The 27,855-nt window shown below is 38.5% G+C and overlaps 1 protein-coding gene across 5 annotated transcripts in view; it reads right to left on the bottom strand.

Annotated features, from left to right (window-relative positions):
• wasf1 (WASP family member 1) overlaps positions 1-27,855 on the bottom strand; it is a 48,942-nt gene that overhangs the window by 13,770 nt on the left and 7,317 nt on the right. For all 5 annotated transcript variants that reach the window (XM_067482011.1, XM_067482009.1, XM_067482010.1 and 2 more), the window contains 4 exons: positions 14,372-14,526; positions 13,275-13,409; positions 4,129-4,282; positions 592-709 (listed from right to left, as the gene is read on the bottom strand). In XM_067482011.1, the coding sequence (XP_067338112.1) occupies positions 592-709; positions 4,129-4,282; positions 13,275-13,409; positions 14,372-14,504 (540 nt within the window). In that variant the 5' untranslated portion in view covers positions 14,505-14,526. The remainder of the gene's footprint in view (positions 1-591; positions 710-4,128; positions 4,283-13,274; positions 13,410-14,371; positions 14,527-27,855) is intronic.

Raw genomic sequence — 27,855 nt, 5'->3', positions numbered from 1 at the left:
TTGCTGAGTAGGGGTCATAGAGTTTAATGAGGGAGACAGGCTTTCTATGTGTGTGAAAGAGCTCTTTCATTTATTTGTGTGTGTGTTTGCATTAATCAAAATTCAATGTACACAAGCCATTCAGACTGCATGTGTACAGATCTTCCTCCTGAGACCGTGTGTGTGTGTGTGTGTGTGTGTGTGTGTGTGTGTGTGTGTGTGTGTGTGCGAAGGGATGATGCACAGTGTGGGAGCAGTGAAGACCAGATGCTTCCATTAATTAAATGTAATGATCACACAAGTAATAACTAAGAGGGCTGACTGTAGAAAGAGTTGCTTAATCAATGACTGGTGGCTAATTAATGCATTAGGCGACATGATATGGAGCCAGGCCTGTAAATCTATAAGTGAATCATTCTGTCAGTTTGTTCAAGCAGGACACATCAATCCCTGTCTCTTGTTCACTTCATGTCCTCAGTGTTCACAGCTGCTAATCACGGACACCTCAGCGTACTGCAGCAACCAACCAATCAGCACAACCCTCATCTGTTGTGTGCAACGAACAGTACAATACACAGCTAGGGCCCTGTGTTTGTTATTGTCAAGACTTACCTTCTGTTTTCGCCTCTCCTTCCTCTTGTCCTCTGTGTCCTGCAGCATCTTCTCTCTCCACAGGTCAAAGAAATATGATGGATTGGTGTAGAACTTCAGACCCTCCTTCCCATCGTCCCTGTAAATGGACAAAGAAAGTTTGTACATTTCAGTTGCCATTTTGAAAAAGTAGTTTTTTTTAAGAAGCTAATAACAAAATAAAAACACAGTTTGGCAATATTAAAGCTTCAATGTATATTTAATTGATTAAAAACTTTATTGAAAAAGAATCTGGAAATATTATGATAATGGAAGAGCCTAATTAGTTTAGTTTTTCCTTTTTTCCCCCCCCTCTCTTTGCTGCTTTTCTTTATCATACAAAAAAAATTTAACTGTGTACATACATTCAACTTTAAGGGCTGTTTGTCCAACAAACTAAGACATTAGATAACATCACAGTGCGCTGATTTTTATTTATAATAGTGGTATTATGGTAATAATGGTATTGACATTTTAAAATTCATTCAAACCTTTAAGTAATAACCGAAATACTGCTGACTGATTAATGATTCGCTTTTCTTTCAACTCTACATAAAAGGACACAGGAAATGGAGACGACCTTAAAGATCTATTTGAAATAGCCTCTCACATTTATTATTTCATTCTGTCTACTTAAACCTATAATGACATAGTTGGGAGAGAACTGAAGAATAGACAGTGTGGGACATTTAATAATTGATAATTTGATATAATATCTTTTTCCAGAAATGTTCATCTGTTTACCATTTGTCAATAATATTAGCTTATGTCCTATGCCATCATTCATTCCTCCTCAACTCTGCTCCTCACTTGGTTCAGACCTTTGTGGTTAGAGGAAAACAGAAAAAAAAGACAAGAAAATGCCTACACAATCTGTAGGAAAAGTTTCATATTATAATATCATGGGGTTAACCCTTGTAAATGTCTTTTCTTACTTCTTGGCCGTTTGTAAATGTCTTTTTCATTTTTTTTCCCCCCATTCCATTTTCCATTGAATTTATGCAATATTGGGAAATCTAATATACATATTTCATACCACTGTCGATTACATCCTGAATCTAAAAAGGATACATTTAAAGGACTTGTCAATGAAACACAGTTTTAGTGAGGATACACATACATGCTAGTTGCTAAAATGTATAAATCAAAAGACATATACAACAATATATTTCCCATGTGCAAACACATTCAATCTAAATATACTGGAACAAAAGCCAGACATAGTGTAGAGCAAATAATAAGCAAATTTCCAGAAAATCAGCAAAAGACAATGAAATTTAAAAAGTATTTTCATCCATTGATGTCAGGTACTTTGAATTTAACATTTTAGTGAATCAAGAGAAAGGGTGGTTACATTCATTCTCCATTTTTCTTCCTCTGTCCTTAAATGCATTTTCTGCAAACTAGTATCGGAATATACTCTGTGACAGTGTTGTGCAAACCCACTTTTTACACCTCTGAAGACAGAGAGTCTTTGAGAATCATATCTCTGGTCATGGTTAAAGGCTGAGCGTTTTTATCTTAAAAAGAAAAGAGGTGATGCATCCTGACCAATCAATTCTATTTTAAAGTATACAGCTGCCTTTACCCAGCATCTGCCATGCTTCTGGAGACAATTACCTGATGAGGACACCGATAAGAGCAAAAACAGAGAGCATGAAAAGGAAATTCTTCAAAAGGCAAGAGTGGAAAGTTTAATGATATGCCACACAACAAAGTTATGAAAATGGAATTCAACAATGGGATAAGACAAGGGCGAAGAGAGCGCTCACTAATTTGTGTATGCACTGCAGATAGTATTCAAGCATTCGTGTAAATACTCGCTCTGAATTTTTGAGGTGTTTATGTGCATGTTTGCTTATGTGTATGAGAGGGAGACAGCAAGAGATAGAAAGAGCATAACAGCTGCGTTCATGGTGGGAACTGAGGAAAAAAAAACTGATTGGGATGTTTCCTATGGAGACTCCTGGTGAGGAAAGGAGAGAACGGAGAAGAGGGGAAAAACTGAGAGGAAAGCATAGAAGCACAGCGATTGAAAAGAAAAAATAGAGACAATACTTAAAATTATGAATCATAACAATGAAATCACAACCCATGTAAGTGCAAATCAGCCATTCTGAACTGATGAACAAATCATTTCTGAAGTGAGAGTTAAAATAGAGGGGAACCTAAAACTAATTGGACCAAACGGAAACACCAGATGAGCATTGTGTAGACCAAACAACTGACAAATCAAAAAAGCATATTAAATCATGTTCTCTCACAGCTGTCTATAACAGATACCTCATCCATGATCTCAAGGGAATTAGTTTTTATTAAAGGAGGTGTGAGAGCAATTCCAGTCAGCATGGGTATTGACCTTTGTGCTTACAATGTGGAATTGTTATGTCTAATTCAACCTGCAGCATTTGTCTGACTAAAAATTGTCTCGTAGCTTTTTGGCAGCAACAAACAGGGCATTTACACTGAAATTGGAAAAAACTTCAGCCATATCTGCCGCTCACTCTGTCAGGACCCAGAGGTTAAAAAACACGCCCGCGACAGATTGTAATGCTGCAGCCTAACGCCTGCACCTGTTTCCTTACAGTGCTTGTGGACGTGTCTCTACACACATAAAATGGAGAGATTGTGTTTTTAACCTTGTTCAAGTAGTTTGGTCAGGGGGAAACTATTTAACAGACAAGGGTCATGTATGAAGGAAAAAATTGAGGGGTGGAAAAGAAAAGTAGTGAGAAAACAGCACGATGAGAAAGCTGAGAAATAAAAAGGAGGGGGAGCTGACCAGCAGAGGTTTTTTTTTTTCTTTTAGATTATTCATCTTCAGAGGGCTCTTTCTAACACTCTACTCACCCAGCTCAACCTCAAGAGCCAAAAAAAAGATGCCTGGTGTGAAAGAGGTACAAGCCTGCCTGTAATAATATACCAACACAGCTGGGTTCTCTCATAGATGCACTACAAAGACTTTAAAGACATGCAAACAAAGCCCATGAAACATAAGGCATGTACCTATATCTTCTTAAGTCAATATCAAGTCAAGCGTCATATCTACTTGAGGTTACAGCTATCAATGTGTGTTTTCTACTTTATCTGTGTGGTGCCTCATTGTGAGTATCACTACTGCGTTTATGAAATGCTTTTACAGTGCCAGGCAGAGGTGTAATAAAAAATAATGGCCAAACTGCAGCCAGAAGGCCATCTAGGTACTTTTTTGTTAACACATTGGGCATCAGTATTTCGATGTGCCTCTCAACCCAAAATACTACTGTATTAATTTTTGTCATGTTCAAGACTGAACTGACACATTTATGTAAAGGATGGTGTAGTTAGTGTCATGCTGGGCTCAGAGAACAAGTGTTACTATTCAGGGGAAACTTGTCTTGTCAGGTTGTCATTAAAAAAGGAACCATAGCACTTTATTTTATGTATTTTATGCACACGAAACTGAAAGATTTGCTTTTCAAACATCATCATATAGAGCTGGCATAGATCCAATGCTGTTCTGTATTATAACATTCAGACCTGTAAGGTGTGAGGATGTTAAGGGGCGGCGGCTGCTCGCAGGTCTGAAAGGTCTCCTGTAGTGGGATGGGCAGTGACTTGCGGTCAAAAAGCTGCTGGTCCTGAATAGTGGAACTCCTGAAAGCCTTCCTCATTGTAATATCCTGAAGAGACACTGAGGGAGTGATGGGGAGAAAGCAGAAAGGAGAAGAGAAGATCAAACATTGTTGTAATTGTAATTGCTAAACACATGCTATGATAGCCTTACCTGGGTTAGTTCAGGCTAAGAACATCAGTAAGGGGCAGCGGGAATAACTGCCCTTTTTTCATACAGAAACAGCTGACATTTTCATGTGGCAGAAAGAGTAAAAGAGGAAAATTGATGCTGCACAGCTGAAGCTTTCAGAAAAACATGTTAGAGAAATTGCTGAGGGGAAAAGGAAAAACAATCAAACTAATGGTAACCCTTAATCTGGCCGGACCAAGTAGAAAAAGGCAAGTCTTGGAAAGAAATCCAGAATGTTGAAACTAGATCTGAATTATAAATGAGGGAGTGACAAATGGGTGTACTTTGCTGCTGCCCAGGGGAAGACTGAAAAAGTTGTGTGGCATGCACAGCAAGTATTGTTACAGTCCTCTAGCATTTAGCCTGCCTACCAAACAGAAACAATATGGTGGCAAAGATATAACCCCGGATTGAAACCAATACTAACATACAGTAAGTTGACTTTAAAGCAAAACAGAGAGAACAAATAGGTTCTCAATCCATAATAAAATATGACTATTAACTTTAAACACTTGTTTTATTTGTAGAGGCTTAGAGAGGACAGCTACCCCATTCTGATCTGTTACATTGCAGCAATACAGCTGGATGTTGACTTTCACAGACCCCCAGTGTAGTATAGGACCAGTCACCTGAGGCACTGAAGTATCACTATTAACAAACACTATCAAGAATTTAAGGTTTGGTAACTAACACCATGGGACTGAGAAAGGGGGCCAGAGAATGCAACAGAGACATAATAGAGCAGCATGGACACAACAGAGGTAGGCTAATGGAAACAGGGGAAAGACAGGCAGAGAAATACTGGCACGAGAAATACTGGCAAGAAAATGAAGAGAAGAGACAGAGAAAAGAGGAAACAAAAACACATAAAATTATTCAATACAACTTTGATGGGAGAAAGAGAGACGTAGAAACCTGAACAGAGCCAGAGGGTGGATTTGGCCTCATAGAATACAGAGGGGGAAACTCTAGCAGTCATTTGGACAAAAACACATGCTGTGCACTGCAGATTGCTTTACATTTAACACAAATGGCCACAAGAGCAACCTGAGGGTGGGTGCTGTTTCTCAGGTCCTCCTGAGCTACAGATTTTATAAAACGTAGCACAAAGTGGATTTAAACATGAATAAATCCATGTGAAATTTTACTGTGACGCTTTGAAGAAAGATTCAGCTCAAAATAATTGAAGGCCTCATCTTGTACCTCTGATTACAGTTTACCAATTACAATTAGCCCTTCATTTACCCCCCAAGGCTTACTGTGCACTTTCTAATTTACCAAAACTGATCTTTTGTTGAATTTGTTCCTTGTGAGAACCTCTGGTAACTTTATCTATTTGCAGTGACAGACCACTTGCCCCCTTCTTGCTTTACACCAGTGAACAAAGTCTCTTTGTGCCATAAAGCACAATAGATTTTCCCAACCTTCAACCAGGTGGTTTACAGTGTACAATACACTGAACAGGCCCAGTTTTTATTTTTAGTTATTTATTTCAAGCTGAGAACATCACAAGGCCACGGCTCATTGATAAAATGCCATTAACTGCAAATATTTAAATAGATATTAAATATATAGGTAGGTATAGGTATGTAGGATTCGGTACATAATTATCAATTAGGTTAAAACTGTTCTTAAAATAATAATGGAAGTTGTAGCAGATGGCAACATCACTACATGTATTACATAGAAAAACAGTCTAGTTTTTAGATTATACACTACTACTACTACTACTACTACTACTACTACTACTACTACTACTACTACTACTACTACTACTACTACTACTACTACTACTACTACTACTACTACTACTACTACTACTACTACTACTACTACTACTACTACTACTACTACTACTAGTTAGGGGCCTAGCTGTCAGGTTTTACAGTATAAGCTACAAAAAAAACCCCAAAATGTTAATAAACTGGAATTATGCTTGAAGACCTAGCTAATAGTTGCAAAAGGGACGGCCACAGATAAACTTCAGTTCCTAGATCACCAACACAACTTGTGACTAATGACAAGAAAGACAAAAATCAAAGCCATAGACACAGTGGGATGAAAATTACACTGCCCACAGTGATCACAGAGTAGAGAAATGCCAGTGAAAAGTGGGAGTAATTGGTGAGATCTAAGAAGTTGAAGTAAACTTCTTAAATTGAGATTAGAGAATGTAAGAAATGAAGATGTCTGAAAGGAGATATGAACTTTAAAGTGATGCTTTGTTGATGCTTGAGTGATTCCTGGAGGGCATTTAAATGTTTGCATTAACCCCTTTCCACAGGAAGGTCAGAGTGAAGGTTAGGATAAGCTACAGGAAAATGCTCCCATTTACACCGCTTACTAATTTGACACAATAGATCAACACATTGAAATGCTTTTAAAACAAAACACCCTAACAGCACCAGAAGTAGCTATTGGCCAAGCAGACAGTGTCAATTTGGTGTTGTTGAGTGGTGTATGTTGAACAAGAGCAATTCGCCCTCCTGTCCCAGTGCATTTAGGGATTGCAGAGTGCTGTCAGAATGTGTGACAAGTTTGTGGAAAAGCGACAAACTAAAGAATGGCAATACAAACGTGTGTGTCAAGATATATTTGATGCAGAGTGAGGTAGCTATGAACTTGTGCCAAGCAATGTCGAGCACTGAGAGAAGCCCGCTGCACTAATGAGTGCAAGCAGAAACAGAAGATACACATTCACAGAATCAGTCAAAAACACACTGATGGATATATCAACATGTCCTACATCCTAATTACCCCAACTTAGCTGAGCTACCAACTCCAGACATTTACCTAATGAGAAAACAGTGATTGAATGTGCTGGTGTGAATGTGACAGGCTGCAAGTGTGCGTTAAGGTGTGTGTGAAAAAGTAAGTGAGTCAGGTTGAGTCGAAACCAGGTGGACCAACAGTTTCTGATCTTAGCCTGTGAAGCTCCTTATCAGTAAGTAAGGGATAGTTTGTAGTTTATCTTTCACTCATACCTTTCTCTCAAGCAGATAGCATCTCACTAAAAAAAAAGAAAAATCCTCAAACAAAGAGAGGTGAGGAAGTTCTTGTCACCCTCACACACGCACACCTCTATCTCCTTCAGCTTCCTTGTGAGGTTTAAGAAAATGTTTTCCCTCTTCCCTCATAGAAATGCAGTCCTACACACTGCCAGTGAAGATAAGAAAAGGCATAGGCCAAGCTGTCTCTTAGCATGCAGGCATGGCTCTGTCTCCTGTTTCACATCAATGCAAATGTTGGCCTACATTTCCACTCCTGCAGCCCCGCAATGCTCTTACCTCTCTGGCTCAGTTTTTGCTAGATGTCTGCTGTCTTTTTCTGGTAACATTGTTTGTCCTTTCCTTTTTATTTTGTCCTCTCCACTAGATTTTCACATTTGCATCGACAAAATCACAAGCCTCGTACCGTGAGTTTAGGACAAAATAGGAGGAACTACAATATATGCGGTACATGCCATTCATCTGGAATTATCACTGGGACATTATTTTTAACATCTGCTAGCTGGTCATAATCCATGAAGCTTCTTTATCTGCATCATGGAACATGGGCATCTGCAGTGTAATATGCCTAGTCCCTTACAGCTTTGGTCTGCCACGCCAGTCATGTATGATATGGTATCTATAAATGTATATTTTTTTGATCAATACCAAATGTGATAGTAGTGAACTTTCTATGGCAAAGATTAATTTTGAGATATCTATAAATACATAACTAGACAAAAACTTTTGTTTATGTCTACTTACAGTGTATACCACACAAATGAAGGTACTTTTGCTCGTTAATTTATATCCAATACAGAGTACTGCCTTAAAATAGTTCTGCTTTGGTGATTTAGAGCGTTGTGTAAACACCCACAGATATTGGAGATTTGTATCTCCATATAATAAATTTCCTATACGGACACGGATACGGACAGTTGTATTTGAGAGTGCAACAGTAAATTCTATGTGTCACAGACAGCAATTTTATTGAAATTCCCCGTTCTTATACCTGGCCTTATGTGTAAATGAGGTAAAGTGTGTAACTGACACTCTCTTGTGTATACATGTACATCCTGTGCATCACTAAAACTAAAAGTTCTAAATAGCTTCAAGCAAATTATTAATTTTGCCACTCCAGTTAATTTAGAGTCAAAGGAAATCACTTTAGTCTTTTTTTTTAAACTGTTATATCTGTAATTTATAATAAACATTTATATAAAGTGTGTGTACATGTCTTTTTTTAGTGTTTATTTTTAGCAGCCGTATTGGTAAGGATTGTTATAGACCTTAGAAAAAGAGACAAAAAGGACAGTGTGAGATAAATGAGGAGTTAAGAAAAAATGCGTAAAATGTGCCAGAGAAAATTAGAGTCAAGGAGGGTTTAGAGGCAATAAAGGATACGTTAACTAGGGGAAACAGAAAAACATACTTAGTAAATGGCAATATTTGAATAAGAAGACATCTTATGGAACAGAAGGCTGAAGGACTAATGCAAAAAGAGGGAAAAGGAGAGGAACATTGGAGTATATAAAGAAACATTTAGAGCCCAGAGGGACTTGGGATGGCTTTGTGGCCTTCCATAATGGCCCTCAGCCAGTGCACTGATATAACAGTGCCATTAAATAGGGGATGCAGGCCATTACTTTGCCTGGCTAGAATGATACGGGGGAAGAAAGCCTGACAGCACACAAATAGCATCACCTCAAAATGGAGGGAGAGCAGAGATCAATCCGAGACATGAGAGAGGGCTGGGGAGGACAACAAAGAGCTATAGGGAAGCAGTTAGCGGTCAGGAGCAGAGGAAAAGGAGAAGGGGAATGCAGACCCAAAGGGCAAACTTAGGAACGACAGCCTCTAAAGGCTTAAGGGTTGGTAGGGTTGTGCATGTGCATAAATACATGTAATAAAGCACATTTGACCTTAACAACTGAACTGCAAAGCACACATCCCTCTGACCTTCTCCAAACATTGTTCCAACCTTCAGAAAAACATCTTTCATGTCGTTCACCATGTAACATCTTCCACGTCCCTATGCTTTGGACTGACAGAACATACTTCACACCAGTGTGTCTTTTTACATCATGACTGAATTGTCTAAGACCACTACTGTGTTGTTTCTGTGTTCAAATTGAGCTCAGCTGCACTGTGTTTTTCTGAGGATTAGATACTGGTACAAAGACTGTGAGTGATCTCAATAATGAAGTCACAGTTCGTTTCCTTACAGTTTGTCTGAGCTGTGAAGGAATGTTTAATTTTAGTTCTTAATATAAAAACACTTTTTGGGTGTCAAAAAGCACCAGTCACAGTGTGACTAAAGGCATAAATGTGTAATATTAGTACATATATAAAGTATATAAAAATATATAGTTTTACAGAAGGTTAACTGAACTGGAATTTGATATTTTTCAATACAGAATACACTGTACAACAGTACAGTATATATCAGCTTCTTAAGTTCTTAAATCTCAGGGGTGTAATGTTTGACACTTACACATTTTTTGACACTTACCACAATAAATATTTCTGCAGTGTTTGCAGCTGATGCACTAAAAGTTGAGAAGGCAACTATGTGTCCTCGAGTCCCTCTGTGACTTGCTTGTTAAACCTTGGTTAAGGTTGGCATGCATTGCCATTTACTTTTAGCAAAACATCTCTGCAGCTAAATTATAACACAGTGATCACTATATGAGGAGAAGAGGTCTGAAAGTAGGCGATGAACGAGAAAAGCAGAGCAAGCAATTTCACAAACAGGACCAGGAGTCACAAACACATGCCCACAGATGAAACACACTTGAATGGGTTTTACATTCTCAGCAAAAAAAAAACAAGTTTTATCACAGCTGTTTATGCTGCAAGGTTATTATTTACATTAATAATGTGTCACTAATAAGTTAAGTCTTGTTTGTGCAAGTAATCACAGTAAACTACAGTTCATACAAATACTGCTTTTTTGGTTAATATTTCACAACAGGTTTTATTGTAATTTTGTCTAAATTATGTCAAAAGCAGCTGTTCGAAAAAATGCAAACATTAAAAAGCCATTTCTATTGACAACATTGCTTGACTAAATTGTATTCATCAATGCAGGGCTTAACATTAAGCATTTTGGGCAAGTAGCTGGCATGTAAAACATGCCCGGCAGCCAAACTTACTTGTCCAAAACAACAAATGAAGACACATTAAAAGTTAAATAAAATATAAAGTTGTATTGGACGTAATTAAAAGCATATAAACTGAGAGTGTAACAATTATATGTAATCTCCAGTTTTAACTGGTTGGGGCAACTGTGGCTTAGCTGGTAGAAGGTTTGTCGACCAATATTAGGATTCAATATTATATCCATATTTTTTATTGAGGGAGAAGGCACATCAACAGGAGAAACCTGTACGTTGTACATGCTCCAGTTTATTAGTTAGCTCATTGGTGATATTTCAAATCATTTTATTTTAAAAGGGTGTTTTTATTGATTTATGTATTGGTTGTGAGAAACGTCATTTACTACTCACAGTGTAAAATGTTCATGCAGCTTCTCCTCTATGATCGGGCAACTGCATGATGCATTTCACTTGCCTGATCGCAGTTTACTTGCCCGGGCAAGTGGGCAAGCAGGCAAGCATTAATGTCGAGCCCTGTTAATGCTATTTAAATTTAAACTAATGCCCTGAATTATTTAAAAACTCTCAACCATGATAAAAATAAGATTGTGATAATAACTGCATTTATTGAGAAAGTTAATATCAAATATAAAGCAAAATTTTGCTTGGAATCAAAACCCACTACTGCAGCAAGATTTAATAATTTGATCCACATTTTAAGTTATCTTAGACAGAGTGTAATCTGACTTCAAGGTTCTAATGAGATGTTTTGAAAACAGCATCTGTGCAATTTTTTGTGGCTTCTTTCTTTCTCCTCCATCATACCCTACCCCCATCCTGCTATCTTCATCCCTCTACAGTTCTGATTTATAGTCCCCTCTCTGCCTGCACTCATTCCCCTCTCCTTCACTCCGCCCCTCATACCAACTACAGACCCACAAATACATTTACAAGTCAAGTAATATACTTGTGTAAAAAGCACATATTAAACTGTATGGTCGTGCATTTGAGAGTCCGAGGGTAAAGAACGTGTGGGGATGCAGATGAAGAGTGAAATTTACAGAAAACAAGCCCATGAATTTATAAACCCCTCCCACAATTGTTCATCTTTCTCTAACAAGTAACACACATTACTGCACTACTTCGTAATTACTGAATTGATCTTTAATGAACAAAGTTTGTAAAAGAAAATGGATATTCACAGTGTGGGAATTTCCATTTACAAGAAAACTTAATTTGGTTCTAAATGATGGTGGAGGAGTTGAACTGAGTGGGAAATCTGTGTAACCTGCAGAGGAGGCCATTTCAACCTGGCCCAGAAAACTCTGCAGTACAATCCTTTTACAGGCCACTGCTTTTGCTGCAGTGCCCTCTATCCTTCCATCTGTTCACACACACACACACAGACACACAGACACACACACACTTGAACTGCAAGTGAGCTTATCCTTATATACCGTCTCTCAAGCCAATACTTCAGGCTAAAGCGAGAAAGTCAGGCTTATTTATGAAGGTAGATAAAGCCAAGGTCCACATGCACAGATGCAGACAAGTGTGCGTGCACACACAAAATCCCTCACGATCTGTGTCTGAACACAAGACGTCACTTGAATATGAACAAGCAGCCTTTTGCCAAGATGATACAAAGACCAGCTTTGTTACTGCCAGGGCATTTCCCAAAGTAAATCTGTAGATGTGTATCTAATGGAATAAATGTTAATATCCTATCTTCTGCTGGGTAAGATATCCATCCTTAGCCTGTGTTTGCCCTTCAACCTATTCTGGATAATATGGACTCACTTACAGTCTGAGACACAGAGACTCCTATAATTAGATCACGTGCAATTATTCAATTAGTACAGATATATTATGTGAACAGGGTGAGGAGAAAGAGTTGAGAATCGGGTGGGGGGTTGGCATGAGATGATAAGAGAATACAAGGTGGAGGATGTTTTCTATAAAATGTGGGGGCAATTTTTTTAATGGGAGGAATCAAAATAATGGAAGTTTAGAACAAACATCATGCATGCTATCTGGAACTTAAAAGATCTGTCCTTGATTGTGTTTAAAATACAAACCCATGATTGTAACCAAGAAACAATTACCGTCTTTAAAAAAAAAAAAAAAAAAAACCCGGGAGGTCCTGTGCTTGCATCCCAGAGAAGCCATAAGCTGCAAATACAGGCCAGTGAGCATGTTACTGTCTTTGAGTCAGTGACAAGGAAGCACTTAGAGTAGCATTGTGCAAAGTCATAAACACACTACTGGCCCATGGGAAATCGATATGGTGTCTTGGAGCATAGCATTACACTGCTGCGATTCTCTCCTTTTTCACTTTGCACTCACAGTTCTCTGTAGGTGCCTCCCTCCCCTCCTTCAGCATAACCTGACTTACCTGACAGTCCCACAGATCATCACATTACTTTTTATTATTGCTCATCACAGGAATAGCCCGACCACAGATCCAATTTCTCCTCACTAAGAAAAGCATTTATTGAGTATATGAAAACCCAGGCAAAGTGAAAAGAATGTTTCTAATAGAGGATGGGGTGAAAACATCTCATAGCTACCTTTTCCTCTAAAAACAGGCATTATTATGGGTGAAGGACAGGGGACACACAAACACAAACAAACACACACATAGCATAGTCTTTGTTCGCATTATGGTGCAGTAACAAACTGATGAAAGAGTAGAGGTGTAAGAGCGGAACACAAGTTTAAAAGAAACTGTCAAAGAGTGACCATATAAGTGTGCGTGTGTGACTTAGACTGAGAGAGTGTGGTTATAGCACTCACATTCCTCCTCTTTGGGGTCCAGCTGTGTGACGCTGATAGAGAGGCGGTCCACACGCTCCTGCAGGGAGTTGACCCGGAAGGAGAAGGAGTGGGCCTCATTGAACAGCTCTCCAAACAGGTCTTCTGCATATTTGCCTTCACACACACACACACACACACACACACACACACACACACACACACACCTATTACAAACACATCTTTTAAAAATATGATTATGAAGTAAACAAATGTTAAAAAATATAGATGAAAAGAAATGTGTGGTATATTTATAGTATATTTTTACAACTATTCTATATGCAAAGATGATTAAACTAATTGTTAATTGTCTGAAATACTTTATGTTTAATCCAGTTTTCAAAGCAACTTTGGAAGACAATTTGACTTTCATGTAGCTCTTAGTTACATAAACTGACTCAGGGGACACGTAGTCTGCAAAACTTCTCCTCTAAGTTTTAAAATGGTAAACTAAATTCTTTTTCAAACAAAATACCAGAAAATTAAAAGCTGCTCTTTCTGTCGCAAGCACAGTTTATATGGGCAATTACTGAGATTAAGAGTTGGAGACACGCTGTGTCAGTGGTGACTGGAAATCCTCAGGGAGTCTATCGTTGCAGGTTGACTGCTCTGAGTGAGATGTAAGTGCTAGAGATGCTTTAGCATAGATGGCTGTGTGACATGGAGGTTAAAAAAAAGGTGCAGATTAAATTTGAGAAAATGTTTTGTGTAAATCTTCTATAATGGATACACATCTCAGACAGGTTATACTACAACTTGTATCACTGTGACAATAAACAGGATAAGCAGCTAAAATAATTAATGGATAGATAATATAAGTTTATATGTTTCCTATTGAAACTGTCAGGAAACCAAAAAAACTATACATATGCCTTTCACTGTTCTTTCGACATCCATAGACTGCAAATATCTCCTCAATTTTTACAGTTGCCAGTATTTAATCTCCAGGATTAAAAAATGACGACACGTACACATTACCTGACTCACACTCTATTTTGAAGTCAGTTAAATGACTTACTGTATGGGGAGCAGGTGTGTGTGTGTGTGTGTGTGTGTGTGTGCGCTATTGTGCTACTGACTGAGGCTGCTGAGCTGGCGGATGACGTTGGCCAAGGAGATGTTAGTCACACACTCCAGCTCGTTCTTGATGTTCCTTGGCAGCACCGTGTGGCACAGGTGCCTGGGCTCAATGGTGCGCTTCACCAGCGGCATCCTTCTGCTACGACACCGCTATCTTCAGGATGAAACAGACAGGACAGAGAAAGGAAAAAAAGGAGGAATAAAAATATAAAGTTTAGTAGTGCACCTTGCTGTTTTGCTGCTTACAACAAAGCCCCAAAAGTTGACATAATGAAACTATTTTACATGAATTAATTAAATACAAGAATTACAATGACAGAGGGGTGCTGAGAATATCATTAGAATAGGAGAGATAACACAAAATGAAGGGTAAAAGAGGAGTGTAGAAAGAAAATACAGACAGTGCATTGTCTCTCTACACTGAGAGAATACGAAATCAGGGGGTGGGGAATACAAAAACAACAACAAAAAAATTAGGACTTATGTGGCAAAACCAGTTAGTGAGTCATGTTAACAGCACATCATCTGTCTGCTGTCACTTCTTTTTAATTAGAGGAAGAGTGAGCAATGATGTGCAGATCAGGTGCTCAGATTGACTGATTGGCTGGGCTTGACAGTGATGAGGTCTTGTTAATACACTTATTAAACTTTAATTGACATCTAGTGCTTTTAATATCCTACTACATTCTTAGTGATGTTACTGTCACCAAGGAATAAACATGATTGAGCGTAGCCATTAAAATGTAGGGCAAGGAAGGCTATTCTAGGAAGTGGCCCAGCTATGGATGGTTAGAGGGGAGAGACGGAATCCAGTAACAAGCTTTGTTAAGGTGATTCATCTTGGAAGCATCTTAAATGGGGGCATCAATGCCCATAAAAAGGAAAGAATGAGGACATGCACCTCTCTAAGCTTTTGTTAAAGTATTTTGAATGAGGTGTCAGGGTGATGTTTTTGCAGAGCGCCTACCTCTAAAAATAACAATACATCCTTTCTGCTTCTCGGAGATTTTTTTTAATTTTTCACAGTCTCTCCATCACCCACATGCACAAACGAACACACACTTCCTGATTGGGACCACCTCTTTACCCAGTGAGCGTTGACATTTTCCACAGCCTCCGGTAGTATTCAATAATGGAAGCTTAACCCATGAGGTACCATTTGAGAAGGTCGATGAGACAACTCCTTTGTTAGTGTGTAAACCTTTAACATACAGGCCACACACACACACACACACACACACACACACACACACACAACATAATGTGATATCTACTATATGTGCTCTGAATAAATTAAACAAAAGCACTATAATAAATAAAAACAGATATAAAACCAAAATGTCAAATTTGAAAAGTTGGACATTTCTGTTTGCTTTGTTGCAGTGACTTACTGTAAGCTGCTTTCATTATTGCACTGCCTCCCCCTAGACATTACTTGGAGATGCTGTATGTGAGACAAATGCCCAAGTCCGATTGTCCAGAACTTACCCAGACCTTATCTTGGAGCTTCCAAGTCCGAATCATGTCTGCATTAACCAATGTGTGGATAGAAAACAAATTCTCTAAAGGATTTGTTTCAATCAGGCGGTAGCTCGGCCTTCATTTTTTGGACTGGCAAGACTTCGATTTGCAACAACTGCTTTGTGAAAATGTCATTTTTACAGTTGTGTATTAAACAACCAAATTGCAACATGTTAATTAGTAAGCTTCCAACATGCCAGTAGTGCTACCAATCGCAAACAGCACGAAAATGTACGTCTAAAAATATAAATTTGTAGATGTACAAAACCATCGACACCAGTAAAATAATCTTCTGAGAGCTGGGTCGCATTTCAGTTTCATTCCTTCATACCCTCTCAGAGCCTCAATACCCTGTGGATTTAGAATCAGAAATCAATACGGCATTTATTTACCTTTAATTATCTCATCGGTTTTCCTTATTAGAACTGTAAGTGTTCCTATACTTTGTATCCTCAGCATATCTCTAGGGTACAGGTGTACACAGACAAACAGAGACAGATAAATAGTCAGGCAAACAAAAATTAAATCAGTCAATCATAACTGTTTATTTCTCTGCCAGGCACACTCACCATCTTATATAACCTACCCCCACGCGCACGCACACACACACACAAACACACACAGATCATGACAAATGTATCTGCCAGGCAAGCTCATGCTGTTTTTGTCCCCCCCCCCACTTGCTCATCCCTCCCTCTTCAAGGTTTCTCTCTTCCCTCATCTCTCCATAGAGGTATGTGTTGTCCTTTCACCAACCTTCCTCCTACCTAGTGGGTCATGTAAGTTATTTCTGAAGATGACAGAAAAGGTTTGTTTAAAGGTTTGTTTAAACTTGGAAATATGATGGAAAATTAAGCTTTTAGATGGCAGTGGATGAAAGATGACACAGATGGGCAAGAAGCAAAAAGGCTACACATTAAAATGAATAATATATTTTTAGACGGCTTTCTAGAAAACAAATGTTTTACAGACATTTATGAAGCAAGCAAAATAAAAAAATAAAAACAAGACGAAATCAAGCCAAAGCAGCAGTAGATGAAAGAAAATCCTCAGTTGTTCCCTTTATATCATAATACTTGTCTATATGTTATTCATTGATTACAGTGGGATGTTAACTTGTTTTAAAAACTTCTCCGGCCTTTCTTGCCACAGTTCATACACGCTTGTGTGAGATTAATACTTGCAGTATATATATTTGCAGCCTTGCTGATTGGCCATATTAACTGAAGCTGTCTACAGAAGGAAAATGCCTTCTCCACAGAGACACACACACAAGCACTCGCATACTATATGCACACAGAAACATGTTGCACTTATCCACTGAGGTTTTTATACCATACTATGACATGATGAAATAAAACAGAGCTGTTCCCACGAGAAATGCTTACACATCATTTTGGTTCTGACAGAGACCGAAAAAAAACAACAAAAGAGAGCGAAAGAGACGAGAGAAACTAGAGGAAACTACACTTAAACTTATAAACAATAGCAACAGTATTTAACATGACAGAATCAGCCCTAGTTTTCTGCTTGGGCGAAAGGGCTTAGTAAGATACACCTGCATTGTCCTAGTGAAGCAAACCAATTAATAAGAAATCACTAAACAAAAAATGTCTATCATGACGTGTCAATGAGGCCTTTTTCTTTTCTCCACTAAAAGAGTTTCACTAACTGTGTAGCTCGAACAAGAATCCAACACATTCAGCTGTTCTGCAGTAATAGCCAAAATAAATACAAGTGTCAAATTGTGCCTTGTTTAAAAGGGATTCAGCAGGAGCTTTTGTGGGTTGTTTAACTATAAAATGAAAGGCATAAAAAGGGGGGAAAAAGAAATTTAGAAGACAAGGGCAGCAGAACATAAACATCGAGTGGGAGTGTGTGTGTCTGTTTGTGTATGAAGATGTGTGTGAAGCCTGACAGAAATTCTGCTAACTTGTAAGTGTTGTAACTTGTAAGTATAGTCTGCTACTGCTGTGATTCAAATGTTATTAAGGGTAATAACAAATTTATAAAAGTTAATGTCAATCTGCTGAACATTTCTGCAAAACTAGAGCCATTTCAGATTATCCAGGACTAAATGAGTTCCAGAAAGTGCTTGTCTGTAAAATCATTACTCCTGAAACTCATTATCTTACATCAAATAAATACACAAAATGAATCTGAGAAGGTGTCCAGGCTAAGTCAAAATCAAGCTCTGTGTTTGAATAGTTCATCCCAAAGAAAATTCAAATATTTACAGGCTGAATTCTCTCAGATTTGAAAAGCAAATCCAACAAAACAAAAACAACAAGTAAAATTCCAAATTTCTCTACTGGATATAAAGCATACAAGCCATTTCTGAGTGATTACTCAGACAGATGTTCTAAATTTTGACAAAAATAGCTGCTTCAGAAAAGGAATGAAGTGGATAACACAACTGACATTGTCAACGCAATAAAAATAATGCCCTTTCATTTTTAGTTTTATCCTGATTGAATCAGCAAAGGAGATGGCAATGCAATAATGCCAAAAAAAGAAAAAACATTTTTACTTTTAGAAGGAAATTCTTCACATACCCATTACCTTTTCTTCTTTCTCCTTTATGTTTTCCACCCAATCTATGGTCTCTGCCCACCCCTTACCACTGTCCTCCTACTTTTACAGTCCATTCATCTTGGGTGGTGCTTCTCTAAGTCACTTATCACCATGGCAATGACTGCTGTGGGATGTCATTGGTTAATATATAGTATCCCAAGAAAACCAGGGGGGGAAAGGGGGGAAAAAATAAAGAGATGGGCAGGTGAAGAGTAGTGGATGGGCCAAAATCAGGGTAACTGGTCGAAACAGTGAAAGTTACTAATTAATGAGAGAGAGAATAGGGAGATTAGTACTTGCTCTGCATTGTGTATAAGCACAAAGCAAGGTGCGAGATGGGAAGTGTAAGTGGCGATCTGGGAGGCTTCCTCTGCTGCTTCTCTTGCACTTGGGACAAAATGTCCAACTAGAGGCTCTATTGGAGAATTTACTGAGTCACACTGCCACTCAAAGAGAAGGTTAAGGAGAGTTTGGAAGACACACCATCAGCGACTGTTAGATATACACAAGCATACCAGAGAAAACATGAGTAGACATTAAATGTTCAGCCAGCATAACTAATACCCAGAGGTGACATTCTTTTAGCTCCTTATGAATAATCATAATAGAAGGGGCAACAGAAAACGAAACTAGCATAAAGTTGGCAAGGAAGCTGGTTGGAAATTAAATGTCATTTAGTGATGTAAAGTTCATAGTCTGGACAGGTAATCAAAGCATTTTCTCTTTGGATCATCAATGGGATTAATGTTTCTGCTGTAGACACCTCCAATGAAACAGACTCATAATAACTTGGTGTACCATTACATTGTGTATAAAAATAGACAAAAAAAAGCCAATACTGACACAGCTCAAGTTGTAAGGATCAACAATTCAAAAGCTGAAAAAGACCCATGTTTCCACCAAGAGTTATTTAGTAGCAGACTCACTCAGTGAAAGTTACTCCATAAATATGAGCTGTTGAGTCTCAAAAGCACCTCTATGGAGCCAACTTTTAGCTTGAAGATGGGGGGTATTCTTTTAGACAAATCAGCCAGAACATTTTGTCCAGGGCCAACTAATGTGGGAAACATGTGCACTACAGCTATGGTTACTTTCTACACTTTAAACAGCTGTAAAGACAAAAACAAAGACTTCAAAACAGTAAAGCTGGCAGAGCCACCGCAGCCAATAGCTAAAAGAGCGCAGATCAAAATGGCTAAGCCTACCAGCAGCTGGTTTAAATCAGCAATGCAGATATGCAGAGCTGGACTGCTACCACAGCTCATTATAAGACAAAGACAGATGGGGAAATGTACAGTGAAAGAGACTGTGTTTCCTAAAGCTGGTTGAAGAACTTTTTCTTTGTGACTTCAGAGGCTCAACAGGAAAAAAAAAAACATGTCTGAATCATCTTTTTTGTTATTCTAATGAGGCAGCTATGAATTTTTAAATGCTATTTGTTCTTTCATTTGCACATATGGCAGAAAATTCCAACTTTATCTCCTTTGGAAGCAGCTCGGACAGCCAGGCACTCTTTAATCACAAGCTAATAAAATGCTTAATCTACTGTCTCTCTGTAGTTCCAACTGCATCAGCTTGGGACATTTTTGGACTCATTGATAAAATACTGAAAGGAATGATGTCTGATGCATGACTCACAATCTGAAGCTTTACTAAAATCACCACCTCAGTGCAGTGCTTTGCCTGCACCTAGAGGTGAAAAGCATAAAGGGGTCAGTTTGCCTAAAGTAGAAATCTCCCCTCCCACTTATGTTAATGATATTGAGATTGGTGAACTGTGTCTGACAAAGTCTCATGCAAATCATCAAATCACTAAAATAACATGCCAGACACATCAGCGCCTCCACTTGAGACTTCAACATCCCAGTCCCCCCAACCTAACATCAGGGTCTCTCCTTGCCAATTAAAATTCTGTACCAGCCGGCACCACTTTAGTGGTGAGATGACACCTCCTAGGCCCTCACCAGTGAGGTGCTGTAATATAAACATACAGATCCCTTGTTGTCGGGCTAAAAATACACCTGCTGCACCAGTGCTGTCAGACTGGGCTCAGACAGCTATGCTAACTAGGTTTGCTGGTGTTGGGAAACTTTACAGGCTGCTGTCGCATTGGATGCAGCTATATAATAAACTATTTTTCCTCATAGCAATAATTCAGACTTGCACTGTATTTCTTATTATATTCTTTTTGAAAGGATGTCAAACGTGCACATAAAAAATTGTATGGAGTTTTTTTTTTTTTATTTATTAAAAGTTGCAGACTTGTTTTTTTGTTTTTCTCCCTCAAGTCAGTTTGTGCCCATTTGTCATCTACATTTTAGACAGTAAGCACTCCCAAATGAGGCAGGGGTGTGAAGCAAGGCAGTCAGTTAGCACTACACACTGCCTCTCCTTTTGACAAAGCCAGCATTGATCAAAACACTGGCTGGCACTCAGATTGTACTCAGGTACTCGGATGGCGCTGGTCCACTAGCTGGCTGGCTTTCTGGGCTGTTATAACATTGTCTGGCAGCTGTAAACAAGTTTCAGAAGTTGCTGCAGACAACAAGAAAACAAATACCAACAACACTGATTGGTGAAAATTCAAAATTACAAAATCCCTCGATGGTATCAGTTGACTTTAAGCAACAATTAAACATGGAGTAAAATCTGTGCCAAATGTTTGTCTTCCTGCAGCCATAAAACAAACCAATGTTGATATTGTTGTTGTTAGCCATCGTGGCGTTTCCTTCCTGCAGCTCTTTCCAGGGGATGGCAAGAGTCTTAGGTTTCCATTCATCAAAATGTTTTGAATACAAATCATTGTGACTTAACAATAGCTTTGTGTCCATTTTATTTCACATTCAGAGCACAATTAATGATGAACCCTTTACTGAATGAGTAGCTGGACACAGTTCACATTGTGTTTTTTCATAGGGTAGATTGCTTGAGACATTTTATTTAGCAGTAAATGCACAACTAAATATTCATGGTCATCTGTGAGCCAACATCAGTGAGGAGAGTGTCTGATGAACAAACAGAGTTTAGGAAGTTTATCTGCTGAGTGCACAGAAACCCATTGGTATGAATAATAAAAGCCTGCTACTCAATAATAAATGTCTGCATGCTTGTACTGTGCAGCTGCTTGTTTGGCCTGTGAGGGAAATTTCATAACATGAACTCCCTTACTGTTCATACAGACGTGAAGGACACGCATACAAAATAACCACTGCAACAACACCCGTCAGCTTGAATGACAGATAACATGATCATAATAAAACGAAAAGAAAATTCAGCATAAAGCACAAAAGTGCTATCCAAGCCAGCCAAGAACCCTGTTAGAAGGGCAAGACATTTAAAGAGGACATGCCTGCCACACGAAACTCTTCCATTCATCATGTCCCCTCATTTGGTAGTCGATAGATATTGGAGGGGTCTTGTCACCACAAACACTCAATCACATTTTATGAACCCAGTGGCTCCAGCTAAATAATACCACAGGTGAATGTGTATATCTCAGTGTGTGCAATTCCATTTGTTTTCTCTGCATGAAAATGACGAGAGTTAAAGGTTTCAGGAAAGAAGAAAAAAAGTTTCCAAGCTGCTGTGCAGAGATGGAGGCTATCCAGAACTTTTTGGGGAAATGTACAGCAGAGAAAAATAGAGAATCAGTCAGCTTGAGGCACAGTAAAAGCCAATAAATAAATAAAAAAAGCCCAAAAAGCAGTGTGGGTGGCATCGGGGGAAAGGGAGAAAGATAGAGATCATTGAGATCAATGCCTGAGTCCATACCAGAGGCTCTGTGTTTCAGGGTAGAAAGGTAAGATCTTCAGGGAATAGGAGCTAATACATTTTTTCACAATTTTTATCCATATATTGTAATGCATCAAGTATTGTGATTTAACATGGTACAATGTCCTGTTATGTACTGTTCCACATTCACATGGCATCTGTAAATATACCAAAGGGGAACATGTCAAAAGCAAATACACAGAAGTGTAAAAGACACGAGTCACAAGAAATGGAGGTCTACAGTAGTAATCCACATCTGTAGTGCCCTTTAACCACTCACCTTTTTATTTCATCACCCCTCACTCTAACCATCTAATTCTAATGAGGAAGTACAAATACGGCACACTGTAGGTAAATTGTAATCTACAAAATAAAAAGTAGTTTTGTGATACAATATTAGCTTGCAGCCAAAGTCTGTTTCAGTCTCTCATGCACCACTGCTTTGTGCACTAATACATAAACACCGGCAAAAGAAAATCTTCTACCTCAAAGAAAAAAAAAGAACAACAAAAAAAGGTGTTGACAAATGCAGTTTTCTCAAAACTTAACTACACAATGTGAGATTACGTTTTGTTTTTTACAGCTAAAATCTTGCATTTTACATGCTTCAAGAATAACAAAATATGAGTTTATTAAAAGAGCTCGGTCTGTCTTCTGAAAAGCAATATAGAGAACTGAGTGGGACCTGGCAGCAGCTGAGGTTTGAGAAAAAGAGACAAGAGGGGAAAGAGGGAGGATTTGTGGGATAAATTGGAACGATTACACAGTGCCCAGGGCAGCTGAGCAAACCTCTCTTAGTCTGTCTTTTGAGTTTGCGTGCAGTGTCAAAGTCTGTGTCTATGCAGGAGGGACAATTCTCAGAACAAAGTGCTGGCAGAGTACGATGGTGATGGTTAGTGCAAGGTGCCCTTGCTGTGAGGAGGCCTGAGGCAGTGCCAGAACAGCAGGACTGACCACTGGGACCTTAGCTTTCTCATTAGCTTGGTTAGATACATAAACATTATCAGAACCCAGGTAAAAAACAAAACAAACTTAGAGTGGTATTTGGTGAACAATAACTATTTCTCATATCTGTACAATTTCAATACAATTTAAAAAGCTATGCTATACACTATATATTTATATGCTATAAATCTGTCGTAAGTTGTTTAGAGCCATTTGGAAAAACTAAACAAAACACAATTAAACACATCTCAGGACCTTTTTCCATTCATAGAACCAGCATGCTCCTTAGAGGTCAAAAGGTAATCTGCAGGCATCATGTTACCCCTACATGTTCACATCACAGCACCCTCCACCCTGTGCACCCACACACTTTCCTCCCAGAGATGCTTAAAAATGCCTCTGCAGTGCAAAGTGGTGGGTGAATATTCTCTGCATGCAAATGGAAAGAGAACTGTGGTGGGAGGAAAGAATGGATCTCTATAAAGCAAAGGAGAAAGATAAAGTTATATGTATCAGGCTTTTATTAACAGCATTATATAAAACTGACCCAATTAAGACCTTGTTCATCCACATCCTTTGACATTATATTGACCAGTGATTTTCTGTGCCTGACAAGCAGGTTTTCCATTTTTTTAGATTGTGACAGACATGATTCAATTCACTATTTAGACAGAGGCTAAGTATGCCAGACTAACACAAATAGAGACAGGAGACGGTATAGTATAAAATCCACCTATATCAAACCCATACTCACACTTGTCACATTTGTCCATATAGAACTGATCATTACATCCAACCCAGTACTTTGTCTTGACTCTGATGAAGGTGATATATATGACAATGGGACAGAGAGGTTTCAGACAAAACCACTTTTGAGTCCCTTTCCTTCCTGTTGCTTTTGGGCGTCACCAGGCATTGTGAATCTCTGCTTTTCTGCCATTGACATACTGTATCTTGAAAAGGAACAAATCCAATTCTTCCTGCAGGTACAAAGCCTCTCTCTCCCCTATTCTCTCCTCTTGGTTATCGCTTTTTTTATTTTTTTTTTACCTCTTATCAGTGAGCACATTTCAAGCCCCCAGCATTATCTTCATTTTTAGGGTATGCTGGTGTGCATGTGTACAACTGCGCGTGTACAAGTGCATAATGTAGAAGACACTGAATCAACAGTAACTGTTATCGCTGCACTTACACGATTCCTTGTTATCTATCCTGGTCAGTCAGACTTTGGCTTGTCTGACGTCCTCTTCATCACTGCGCCTCCGTGTAAGTGTGTCAGTGTGAGTCATCATGGCCCTGTCAGTCACACTCCTTGATGCATCGCTCAAAAACCAGGAGCTCTCTTAGTCCTGTTGCAATTAGATAAACACCTACTCCTTCCTGCTCAAAAGTCCACCTCTTCCTGTTTCCATACATAGGAGAGCAATTCATATAACAAGCTCTATATCCTCATCAGACTAAGGACTAAATTTTCCTTTTTACCTGACAGGGTTATTATATTGTACATAATTCCACACTATTCACTAAAGGTTTTTTTAACTCCAGGTGAGACCCTTTTTGACCCCAGTCAAAACATCCAGTCAAAACACATGCACTCCTGTATTTTATTACTCACCACTAAGTTATTTAATGAACCACTACTCCTATTTCCACTTGTACATCCAAACAAATCTGATTAAAAGAGCAGCATCAGCATAGAATAGAATAGAACTTTATTAATCTCTTGGGCAAATGCCTTCTGGGGAAAAAATAAAGATAAAAAAAATAAATCACAATAAATTTGACAAAAATACAAAACAGAAGCAGCTAAAATATTGTTTAAGTTTAATGAAGCAATGAAACCACTTACTCTTCTAGAATAAGAGCACTGATGTTAATTTAATGGCCATTTGTAAACCAATCGTGAATGTGTCTTACAGTGTTAAGATTATACTACAGGAGGCATGATTTGCATAAATAAACCTGGAAAGATTTCCTCTTTTATGCTTGATTCATGCTGCTTTTAGATTTAATTTGAAGCTCTAGGCAACTTCTGACCTGGTGAGAAACTGTCACTCTCCTGCTACCTCCTCTCTTCCACAGTAATGTTACCTTTGTTTGAACTCACCATGGATCTGCATACACGAAACAATCTGACCATGCCCCAGACACTGCTGATGCCCAACAAAGACATAATCCTGACCACAAAACTGGCTATCATAAATCTCACTCTAAGAATATAGATGCGCCAACTTATTTAAAGTAGTGCATTGGAAGAAGAGGTATCGAGAGTTATGGCCACACATGAAACAGAAGGAGAAAATATGTTACAGAGAGAAAAGACAGGAAGCTGGGATAGAAGAATGGAGAGCGAGCGAAATGGTAAAAATTGATGCTGTAGCAGCCACAGCAGCAGTCCCAGCAGTGAGGCCCAGCTCGACTGTCAGCAGCTATCTGTCCTCTTGAGGCTCAGCAACACAAACCAGGATCTTGCCACGAGTTGCCATTAACATTTATACAACCAAGGAACTACACTGGCTGCTGCTTTACTACTTAGTCTGAGGAGGATCGTTGTCCTTCAGGTAACACCATGTTCATTTACTCAGACACACACTGTGACGCATTTGCAAGACAGAGAAGTTGGTATATATGCCTAATGACACTTTGCTTTATATATTTTAAGCCTTAGTGTGAAGCTCACAAAGGGACATTGTTGGGATGAATTGTAAATGTTAATTTAAAGCACAGAGACACCTCTGCTCCATCAACCCCCATCCCTGCAGTTATCGTTTTATTTCTTGACATGTTGCTGTACGACCTAAACACACCTAGAATAAATTTACCTGCCAACCGACAGCCTGGTTATTGCTGCAGTTCACAGGATTCATGCATCACTGGTTTCACAGCTCACCACGGTACAGTATGTGTGAAGGAATGTCTGTCTCATGTGTGTACACACACACACACACACACACACACACACACACACGTGATTACTTCTACATAACTGGTTACTGTATTATCAAAATAAAATATGCACCTGTCATAGCAGTAGGTTTTTTTACTTTATTCTGGGTTGGACAAAGCACATCTGTAGCAACAACGGCAGTCAACAGTACAGCACAGACAATCAAGATAGTTGTGTCCTAATTTATTTATTTATTTATTTAATTTTTTTATTTATATAGCGTGCGTCTGAATTAAAATCTGAAAACAAATTGCAATGATCTCTTCTCATTCAGCCCTTCCTTTTGCTGCTTACACTGTCGTGCAAATGCGTGGTTCTAGAAAAGGTAATAAAAACCTAGTTTTAGCATCTCTATAGTGACTTTGAACACTTTGTTTAATTTAGAAAATAACTGAATTTATCCATTAAGGCTTGAGAATGGAAGCTGTGAGGACAAATATAAAGCAACACTTTTTGCTCCTAAGTATGTAGATTTCACATAGCCTTTGCTTGCAGGTATAATAATGCTTAGGCGGTCTGAAAAGGGTGACTTAAGAGAATGTCATCTTCATTTGTATCGTTCCAGTTTAGGGAGTAAATGTATTTGAGTGAAATTAAACTTCCTACTGCCACCATGTATTAAACTACTAGCTGCTAAAACTAGTGTAAAAGCTTTTTTTCTCCAATTCTTTCTAGGTCCACCTTGAAGGACAGCCACAGGGCATGTCTAAATTTAGGAACCAAAACAATCCCTCTGCCATACTGTTCTCATGGAAGTGAAAAGCTAACACTAAATTACCAGCGCATTTGAAAGAAATGTAGGTCATAATATTATGTTAGACTTCTATATTTGATGCTACTGTAAGGAAGCTATAACTATAATGTTTCTGACTGTCCATCACAGAGTTCATGCAGTATTTTGTGTAAGTTGCAATGACCTGCATAACTCACTCCAGAGCATTTGGTTTTGTCATCCCTGCATACTGTTGTGACTCCGCTATGACTAAAAAAAAACATAAAAAAAAAAACACTAAAATTAACAAAAGCCAAGAGAAAGCAACTGGTGGTCAATGTTAACGTAATTGTGCTACAACTAATTGCTAAAGCCTGACAAACACAAATTCCTGACCCATCCTTCGTAAACACCTTACCACCAATGGATGCCCTGTGTACCCATAAAATGAGTTGCCTGGCAAGCATTCTGTGAGTCTTTGGTGGCACAATGGAAAGATATACCTATCACACACATTTTTCTCTATATTTGTTGGCTATAAGTCACCAATTTTGAAACCAACTGTACTTTGTATCAACTTGACCTTGACAAACTCAATTGATACTAAGGAAAACATCTTAAACCCCCCAAAAAATTGTACCACCATTAAAAACTTGATAATGATACACCTAAACTGACTGTGTTGGGCCAGTCATCAGCCAGTAGTGTTGAGGTTTATAAAAAAAAAATAAAAATAAATAAATAAATCCAGTGGCTATGTCAAGAGCTTATAGCTTACAGTTGCAGCTCACTGGCAATAATTCCCATTCACACATTCATCTTGTGGTCTAGTCACTAGTGCGTGAATAAATCAGTAAATAAAGCATACACACACAAGCACACACACTTGCATGTTATTGTGTCAGAGTAAGAGCAAAGAGATGACACCTCTGCCGATGGCCAATATTAGAGTATGTAAACTAAAGATTTTAGATTCATATACATTTCTGAACACCAAGAGAACAGAGTTTTCC

The sequence above is a fragment of the Channa argus genome, chromosome 17, assembly GCF_033026475.1.
Source record: "Channa argus isolate prfri chromosome 17, Channa argus male v1.0, whole genome shotgun sequence".
In the NCBI taxonomy this organism is placed as follows: Eukaryota; Metazoa; Chordata; class Actinopteri; order Anabantiformes; family Channidae; genus Channa; species Channa argus.
This window is presented reverse-complemented; position numbering and strand designations above follow the sequence as displayed.